The 10732-nt window shown below is 33.4% G+C and overlaps 1 protein-coding gene across 1 annotated transcript; it reads left to right on the top strand.

Annotated features, from left to right (window-relative positions):
- The first annotated feature begins 2364 nt into the window (after positions 1-2364).
- Positions 2365-6628, top strand: LOC134259852 (perlucin-like protein). Its single transcript, XM_062742452.1, has 4 exons — positions 2365-2425; positions 3499-3578; positions 5929-6025; positions 6417-6628. The coding sequence occupies exons 1-4, from the start codon at positions 2365-2367 to the stop codon at positions 6626-6628; spliced, it is 450 nt and encodes a 149-aa protein (XP_062598436.1).
- Positions 6629-10732: the final 4104 nt, after the last annotated feature.

Below are 10732 nucleotides of genomic sequence, written 5' to 3'. Positions count from 1 at the left end.
TCACCTTAGTAAACTCAGGTGACCTATTGCTATCTGTTTTCGTCCGTCGTCGTGCGTCGTGCGTTGTGCGTTAACATTTGAACATTTTCAGCTTCTTCTCTGCAACCACTGAACCAATTTCAACCAAATTTGGCACAAAGCATCTATGGGTGAAGGGGAACAAAAATTGTGAATTTCATGATCCCTGCCCCCCTGGGGCCTGAGGGGTGGGGCCAAAACCACTAAAATTAATGCAATCTTAGAAAATCTTCTTCTTTACTCCTGGACATCAAGCAGTCAAACTGTTTGCATGATTGTAATAAGCAATGAGTCCTCTACCAAAGTTGTGAAATTCATGGCCCTGGGGTCAGGGGTTCTAGTGCTAGGGCGGGGCTAAATAATTAGGTAGTGAAATGCATTAATTCTTTGAAAATCTTCTCTGTCCCTGGGTATTAAATAACCTCACTAAGAACATTGTTATGATGAGCAAGGATTCCTCTTACAAACTGTGAATTTTATAGCCCCAGGGTCAGGGGTACTGGTGTTAGGGAGGGGCTCTATTGATTATATAGTGAAAATGCATTAATTCTTTGAAAATCCTCTTCTCTGCTTCTGGGTTTAGAATAAACTAAGTACATAGTTATGATCAGCAAGAGTGCCTCTATCAAAATTGTGAATTTTATGGCCCCAGGGTCAGGGGTTCTGGTGTTAGGGCGGGGCTCTATTGATTATATAGTGAAAATACATGAATTCTTTGAAAATCTTCTTCTCTGCTCCTGGGTATTAAATAAACTAACTAAGTGCATAGTTATGATGAGCAAGAGTGCCTCTACCAAAATTGTGAAATTCATGGCCCCAGGATCAGGGGTTCTGGTGTTAGGGCGGGGCTCTTTTGATTATATAGTGAAAATACATGAATTCTTTGAAAATCTTCTTCTCTGCTCCTGGGTATTAAATAAACTAACTAAGTGCATAGTTATGATGATCAAGAGTGCCTCTACCAAAATTGTGAATTTTATGGCCCTGGGGTCAGGTGTTCTGGTGTTAGGGCGGGGCTATATAGATTATATAGTGAAAATACATGGATTCTTTGAAAATCTTCTTCTCTGTTCCTGGGTATTAAATAAACAAACTTAGTACATAGTTATGATGAGCAAGAGTGCCTCTACCAAAATTGTGAATTTTATGGCCCCAGGGTCAGGGGTTCTGGTGTTATGGCGGGGCTCTATTGATTATATAGTGAAAATACATGAATTCTTTGAAAATCTTCTTCTCTGCTCCTAGGAATTAAATAAACTAACTAAGTACATAGTTATGATGAGCAGGAATGCTTCTTCCGAAATTGTATATTTTATAGCCCCAGGGTCAGGGGTTCTGGTGTCAGGGAGGGGCTCTATTGATTATATAGTGATAATACATAAATCTTTGAAAATTTTCTTCTCTTCTCCAGGGTATTAAGCAGATGAACTACCTATATAGTTATGATGGACAAGGGCCCTAATTTTCCAGAATTGTGAATTTCAAGGCCCCAGGGTCAGGGGTACCATAGAAGAGTGGGGGGGGGGCTCTACTAATATACTGAAAATGAATGAATGGTTTGAAATCTGCTCCTTGGTATTAATCAAATATCAAGGCCTAAGGGTCTGGGGTTCATGTGTGGTAGGGGCACTACTGATTATTGCTGAATATTACTGATTAGTTGAAATGCATTTTTTGCTCCCCTACCCTGGGTATGGGCATTAAGTAAACAAACTAAGCAACTGCTAAGTGTATTGTTATGATGATCAATGGTGCCTCTTTCAAAATTGTGAATGCCATAGCATCTGGCTTAAAACATGAATCAAATTCAATCACTGGAAAGTTGTTGCATAATGCTCAGGTGACCGATAAGGCCCATGGGCCTCTTGTTTAAGTTACATGATAAATATTTGATGACTAGACAATATCTTTCATAGGGTTTTCGAAATTATTCCATTCTATATATTAAGTTAATTAGAAATCAGATTTGTTAACTTCAAAGCAAGAAATTTAATCTAAGAAAGAAATTGTTAGAAATTGGGAATATACATAATTTATGTACATGCGCTTGTAAAGGGCTTCAACACAGTGTAGCATTGCAAGCCAAGAATGTCAAACTACGGTAACTTACCTCTTATTTCTTTGTTAACTATTGTTGGAATTTTCAGTACATGTGTATGTGTTTTATCCTCGAAATCAGAATTTACATACAGAAAGCGATTTGATTATACCGAAGACGAGGCTCAAACCATAAAAGAGACTTTATTTAATGTAATGTGTGCAGCTGTATGCAGTCGAACTGTAAACTGCATTGCGTTTCTGTTCAACATTAAATCAAAGCAATGTCTCATGTTATATGCTTTGCAAATGGTCGGATCCTCCGAAATCTCAGAGGAGAGATATTGGTCTTACTTCGAAATGTTCGTTGGTAAGTAGTCATTATATAACATTATCTTTAGGTTTATATTTCAAAGAAAACATATTTTGGGGGTCTAATCAGGGACGTAGCAACAGGAGGGACCAGGGGGGCCTAGCCCCCCACTTTTTTGGCCAGCAATACTTTTACTATTGAAAATGTTCATTGAAAGGCTGGTTGCCTCCCCCCCCCACTTTATATTAAAGTAAAGTAATATGAAGGAAATATAGTATTGTAAGCTAAAAAATGGATATTGAAATAGGATTTATGACTTTGGGCAATTTTCCGGTTTTTTTTTCTTTTGGTTGTCAACTGTTTCAGGTGGGTCAAAAAAAATTCTGTGGCTGCCCCCCCCCCCCACTTTCAAAATCGATGCTACTTGCCTGCTAATTATGAACTCAGTATCTTAAATTATCAAGAAAAACTATAACTAATGCGATTTAAATGTTTTGGATTGAAAAAAAAAGTATCCAAGGACTTTGATTTGATGTTATCCGGAGAATGCAATCTACCTTGTCCCACCTTTACACAGATAAACTTGGTTATAAAAAAGTTATTCGGATTAAGATTTTTTTCTGCCTTAGAATTTAAATTCTTTCTATGTTTTAACGCATAGAAAACAAAATCCATGAATTTTATCCTCTTTGCCTTGATATAATGTGTTATTATAAACTTAGAAACACCTTTAACTGTTTGACGGTGGTTAATTTTGAAATTTGTCACAATGTCTGAAATTAGGCTAAAAAATCATTTGTTTTTTGCAATCACTTTCTAAATTTTGTTTTCAAAATCAATTATAGCTTTTCAGTTCATAAACTAAGGTTAGGGAAAAAAGTTAATAAACTTTTTGGTTTCTCTTTTACTTTTCGTCAAAATACTGTAAATGAATCTTGGTTGAAGAGAATTTTATTTTTGCTCATTCTTTATTTCGCACTTCTCCTCGCAAAAATTTCATCATTCTGTGTATTTTTATTAAAAAGGACCAAAACAACTAATCACAAGAATTTGTGAAATTTTTTCATGCTGTTAAATCCCATAAATATCATAATGTTTGTGATTTTCTTTTGATCCTGATAATTCCACAGGTTGTCCTGCGGGTTGGGAAGAATATGCAATGAATTGTTACGGATTCTTTAAAGATAAAAAAGACTGGAACACGGCAAAGGTAAACATTACACGCAAAAATATTATTGCGTTTAAACGCAACAATTTTTTTGCATTTCAACCGCAATACTATTTGCATTTAAACGCAATAATCTTTGTATTAAAAAGCAACCATTTCTATTGATCTTTGAAGAGTGCAATGGACCCAAGCATACTGATACTTTTTAGCTCACCTGAGCCGAAGGCTCAATTGAACTTTTATGATCAAAATTTCTCCGTCGTCTGTCGTTGTTGTCTTTGTCGTTGGCGTTGTCGTCGTCGTAATCTTTTCACATTTTCATCTTCTTCTCAAGAACCACTGGGCCAATTTCAACCAAAGTTGCCACAAAGTATCCTTGGGTGAAGGGAATTTAAGTTTGTTCAAAGAAAGGACCAAGCCCTCTTCCAACGGGAGATAATAATGAATAAATGAAAAATTAATGGCATCATTTAAAAATCTTCTTCTCCAGAACCACTGTGCCAGGAAAGATGAAACTCATGTGAAAGCATCCTCGGGTAGTGTAGATTCAAGTTTGTTCAAATCATGACCCCCGGGGGTAGGGTGGGGCCACAATGGTCGATCAAATGTTATAGAAATACATGTATATAGGAAAATTCTTTAAAAAATCTTCTTCTCAAGAACCACTCTGCCAGGAAAGATGAAACTTATATGAAAGGATCTTCAGGTAGTGTAGATTCAAGTTTGTTCAAATCATGACCCCCGGGGATAGGACGGGGCCACAATGGCCGCTCAAAGTTTAGCATAGAAATATATAGGTAAATTCTTTAAAAATCTTATCAAGAACCTCTCTGCCAGGAAAAATGAAACTTATAGGGAAGCATCCTCAGGCAGTGTAGATTCAAGTTTGTTCAAATCAGGACCCTTGGGGATAGGGTGGGCCACAATGGCCGATCAGAGTTTAACATAGAAATACATGTATATATGAAAATTCGATAAAAATCTTCTCTCTCAAGAACCACTCTGCCAGGAAAGATGAAACTTATATAAAAGCATCCTCAATTAGTGTAGATTCAAGTTTGTTCAAATCATGACCCCCGGGGGTAGGGCGGGGCCACAATGACTGATCAGGATAAGGATTGGTTGGGACCACTTTTGGGTTTTAACTTTTCAATGATATGATTTCTGCTTTTTTCGAAGTTACAGTGCTCAGGTGAGCGATGTGGCCCATGGGTCTCTTGTTTCTTCTTTCTGTCTTGTACAGTAAATAATTGAGAGGATTGTGTTAGTATTGTTTAGCTTTATAGAATCAGATTTTTCTGAACAAGCATTATTTTCTGAACGGTTAAATCATTGGTGTGGATTTACAGAGGAGAAAGAAGTGTTGGTCTGTAGAAAGAAAGACAACCTAAGAACGAAACATAGCTTTAGCATGTATAGATATCTTTATTCCCTTACAAACACAAAGTACAATTCCTATCTTGTTGTTTTTTTCTACTTTTAAACTTTGAAAATATGCAAACAATTTTAAATTATTTTTGAAATAAAAGACTGAAAAAGAAAAATGATCGAAAAGCCATCACCCCATCCACGTTGCGGTCACAAAGTTTAAACCATGCATAAAGGGGTTAAGGAAACAATCGATGAAATGTTTAGACTTATATATATGTACATGTACATATTATGTATATTTTGTGTTATCACAACCTTTCCTTTGATCACATACAGTAAACACGAGAACGAAGAAGATAGAATATATGAAATCAAAATTAAAATCAAATGAAAACAGATTGATCGATGTGTACTACCAAATTGATATGTCTATTAATACCACTGAAACATTCTTAATTAGCTGTGATGCGTCATGCAGCAATGGATTAAAGGCTTCGTTAAAAGTGTAGGGTTCTAATAGGTTTAAGAAACTGTGGTCGTTAGGATGCCATTGTTTAACTTCAATATTCAAAAAACTGCAACATTTTACAAAAAACAGAACCAAACGGTTCTTCTTTTAAAAAATCGGACCATAGTAATTATTATTAATCTTTGGCTAATTGATCTCTGATTACAATATTATTGCAATTAAACGCAAAAAATTATTACGTTTAATCACAAAAGTATTTCATTTAATCGCAATATTATTGCGTTTAAACGCAAAAAGTATTGCGTTTAATCGCAAAATTATTGCGTTTAAACGCAATGAAAAATATCAATCGCAATCTTTTGCATTAAAACGCAATAAGTATTGCTATTAAACGCAATAATTATTGCGATTAAACGCAATAATTATTGCAATTAAACGCAATAAAATATATTTCTTTCTCTGAACTGGCCTCAACGGGCTTCAGTACCACGGATTCGTTTTGCATGTAACCATTTAAAAATAATTATAATTTTTTCATTACATTTCATTCAGATGTATTGTGAATCCGTGGATGCACGTCTCGTGGCAATAGACAACGAAGAAGAAAACAATTGGATTTTTGATCGAATGAAATACCATAAAGATGAAGGTGATTATTTTTAATATGTAATTGATTTACATAGTAACTGTTACGTATTTCTCAGCAAACACGTCATTTAGCTTACAGTTTACATATATGTATTATCTTTTCTAGCTAAATAATTTGATAATATATTTTATTTGCTGAAACGTTGAACAGGTGTTAAAATGCACTCTTTAATGAAGGAATTAATATTTACCGTTGTTTGATTACCAATTATTATTTTTAACAAGAAATGAAGAAATAATTAGTGGATATATATACACATATATGAAGAAAACTTCACAAAAAAGACAGGCCGATCTTTAATTGTGTAGAGTATGCACACTTCAAATTATGTATGAAATTCATATACAGTGTAAAAATACGTACATACATGAATAACTGTTTAACTCCTTAGTTAACGATTGGTGGACTGAAGGGTCAGATGAAGGGTCAGAGGGCACATGGTACTGGCACCATTCTAACAGTAGAATGATTTACACGGACTGGAATTTATATCTCGGTGAACCAAACGGAAAGCAGAGAGCAAACTGTTTATTGCTGAGATTAGAACTCAAGTGGATCGATTGTCCTTGTTCGTACGAGTCAAAGTTTATCTGTGAAAAATGAACAATTATGAAATGTAATTTTACAGAAGTAACAAGAAAATGAAATGTTGAGTGTTAAAAGACCATCTTTATTTGATACGATGACAAATTGACGATTTAGTAGTTTTATTTATAACTTTTGTGTCAATTTTTAATAAAGTGACACTCGGTCATTGGATTGAACTTAGTATGTTGTACAGAACTTGTTTCCCATCCTTTTGATTTTATCAATATAAAATATATTCAAATCAAGTATTATGCTGTGTAAGCTACCGTATAAATGAAATTTTAGCGAGAAGCAAATTTAGCGATTTGACCTTAAAAATTGGTATTTTAATTTTAGCGAACTTGAAATGTTCACTTTAGGAGGTATATCAACTTCCAAGCAATTTTAGCGATCTTAGCACCCTCACTAATAATACTAAAATTAAATTCTCGCTGAAAACTCTACCTATGCGGTATTTGAAAATGTTGCAGTCTTGATGGAATCTGGCAAATTATCATTTTGTTAATAACTTGAATAAATATAGAAGAAGGGGCATCCTCTCGAAAAGTGCATACCTATAAGGTGGCATTCAACATCAATCACGATAAAAATTACGTCACTTTCATTTTGCAAAGGACGGTGTTCAAATAAACACACTCACTCCCGATTGCGTTACTATATGACTGTATATCCCCTCCAATTTCATTGCAAGGGGATAGTAAAATGCACTTTTTAAGTCTTCACTGATGCAATAGAGAATAAACAACCCACATAGATGGACAGATTCAAGTTTCTTTTTCTTATAATGTAATGGCAATCGCGAATTCATGCATAATCAAAGAAAGATTCAACCATAAGCATTTAAACATAATTTCAACATTCATTAAGTAAAACCACAGCAATGTTCCATTATATTTATTTCTACTTATAATAATTAAAATTGTCGTGGTCAATCCTGTGACCTATGTAAACATGGTGACGTTTCTATATGAGTAAAAAGTATCGACGGGACGTAAACATCATGCAATTGATCAATTTACATACGAGTCAGAAATCTATAATTTTATTTCATTTATGTGGTTAGTGCAATAGCTATATAACTGATTTAATAAAACATTGTCTTAAATTGACTTTTCTCAATATGATTTATTATCTTCATCATAAATATCTACTCTGCTCTAATTTTTGCAAAATATAAAATAAAACTAATAGTCGTAAAAGGTCATTTATATATTTCAATACCATTAAAAATTTGAAATTAACCAAAACGTACAAAATTTACACAGCCCTGTATTTGAGTATATACAGTGTGCCCCTTATAACGATATAAATAAAATATACATAATGAACAAATACAGCTATTACTAAAACAACTTGCAAAAAATAGACAAAACAAAACAAAAATCCATGTCATTATGATTTTAAATGTACACCAACATAATATCCTGGGATTCATGGATAGTGTTTTTGAAATGGAGTATAGGAATGACCTTAAGCTTTGTGGGGAGAAACCAAGCATTGAGAAGGCAGAATAATAAAATCTAAGAAGTGCACGCGTTGTGGGTAGGTACAATCAAAAAGAAAGAAAAAACAATTTATTTCAAATGAAAGTCATGTTGCCGAAGGAATCTAAGTTTTAAGAGAACGGATCAATTTAAGCATTATGATAGAGATCAGGGTCATTTCATGCATCAGTAGATTTGGTGGCGGGGTGATGATGTGTGAGTTGAAGGCCAGGCCCAGTACAGAATCTAGCTATAGAGTAGGCGTGTCCGTCTTATTCCAAATTTATTGACAGTACATTCATTTTACGTTTCCATCTACATCCTTAATAAGGATGAAGTATTTTTCCATATCTATGATGTCTAATCTTCAGTCAAATGTAATCTAAGCTGTTGAATGTAATATTGATAACAGTATTTTGTTTGATTGAACTAAGGTGTCTAGCTTTCAGGTGATAACGAATTGATAAACATTTTTTTCGTTTGTTCGTTAATAGTTTGAGAGGATATGGGGCGTCATTCAATACTGTCTGTAAGCATACCCTTTCAAATTATTTTAAAAATCAGTAAAATAAATACTCGTTCATATACAGTATTGATTTAAGATAGAATTTGCCAATTTGTGTCTTGCAATTCAAAGTAATATGTTAATTTTTTTGTTTCTTACCATTCTTCTACCAATTTATTTGTATTACCGATACGGTGTCATGAAAAAAAAACAAAAAACATTTTAAATTGTATTTCTTAATAGATGATTGTCTTTTCATTAGACAGAACCTTGTTTAATAATGTTATAAAAATTTAAAGGTAAAGCTCCTTTAATAACTTACAATGCGATTTAGGAAGTAACTGGTTTAAGGTTCATAAACCCTCTGCTCACTCATATAAAATAATGCTTGAACCTTAACGATTTTCCAAAAGAAATATATTTTTTAAGTAAAATACCGACCAGTATAGCATAGTTTGCGGGGCAAAATTGGTCAAAAAAGACATTGCAACTTGGCAAATTTATAAAGGAATAATAGACATTTATGTAATTAAGAGTTATCTCTCTTTTCAGAGTATCAATGACCCTTAAGTGGTTAATAGAAGGTTTGCTTATAAATTATGTAAAACCAAGCGGATAGAAATTCCATACTTTCACAAACAAATAATAAATGTTTGATTATTTGGATAGGTAAAGTTGTCATTATACATCGCAAAAATGTTTACCCAGTGCTTTTTTTCCTTTTACAGATTATTTGTTACTGCATCATTATAGGTATGACAATAAAAAATCACGATGATATTACAGATGTATGAAATTAACAGAAATTTACTTAAAATGTTTCAATGAATTATTACACTGTATTTAAATTAATTGTTTTCGTTTTTCAAATCAGTAAATATAATTACCTTTACAAAAGGTACGTGAATCAGAAATAAACTTATAATAAGATTCCATCTTGAAAGACAATATGAATATGCACCTTTTTTTACAGGGAAAAGTAACTTACATGATATTTTTGTGATTGTCAATTTATTTGAAAATTATATGAAAATCATGTAAAATATTATAAAATCTTTTACATAATTACAGGATCCCCCTGTGGATTGCGTTTCACGTCTTATAATGGACAAATTACAAGTCCAAACTACCCTTCAAGTTATTCTAGTAATCTAGATTGTAAATGGACAATTGTTCAGCCATACGGATCAAGAAATTTTTCTGAGCATACGCGATTTTACCACTGAGTCATGCTGCGATAGACTGATAATTACCGATAGAAATACTGGACATCAAATAGCAAAGTAAGTAGTTTACATTCAGTATAATAAAATATAAATTTATTAGGTTTTTTCAACTGAAGTTTTATATATTTTCTGATCTAAATATGACTGTTTGTCTTTCTGTCTGTTGAATTTTTTGCATTGCAAATGCTTCTGAATCATCGGTTACACAAAGAAATTCTACTGTTTTCATTTTTAAGCGGTTAGCTTCGCTAACCGCTTTATGGCATGTGTCCGATTTTTATCGACACCGGAAACTTCCATAAGGCGCTATCTATCGACAACGGAAACTTCAACAAAGCCTCTACCTAGTACCTATGATTTGTTTCTAACACATATAACATATGTTAAATAAAATCAAGACTATCAAAAAACAAACATATTCTTTCGGTTTTTTCAAAATTTTTTCTGATTTTGTTTGTCAATGAATTTGTCAATGAAATAAATTTATAATTGTTGTATTAAAAAAAGTTTATGTATAGGAGCATTTGGTGTCGAGATTAAATTTCCGTGACATCAGCTGATGGCGATCGGGCCCTGTGACGAAATTCGAAGTCATCATGAAGTTTAGCTGATAACATTATCAACGCGTTAGATTTAAACTTTAGGAAGAAATGTACAGCGAGAAATATCATATTTGAACCCAGTGCTACACGAAAACCAGTAGGCATTTCCGATTTATGTGTTATATTGAAGCCTGAATCGAACAGGTGGTCAAAATGGCGTAGGACACCTTGTGTATTTATATATAGAGGGGGTAGATGTTTTGATATTTGGCTAATTTAGAGACTTACTGATAAAAATTCAGGTGCCTGTGATTAATTATAAGGCACATGAACAATAAATATTTGACCGAATTATGCTACTG

The sequence above is a fragment of the Saccostrea cucullata genome, unplaced genomic scaffold (assembly GCF_032062105.1).
Source record: "Saccostrea cucullata isolate Sc308-1 unplaced genomic scaffold, CSIRO_AGI_Scuc_v1 ctg17696, whole genome shotgun sequence".
Taxonomy (NCBI): Eukaryota; Metazoa; Mollusca; class Bivalvia; order Ostreida; family Ostreidae; genus Saccostrea; species Saccostrea cuccullata.
This window is presented reverse-complemented; position numbering and strand designations above follow the sequence as displayed.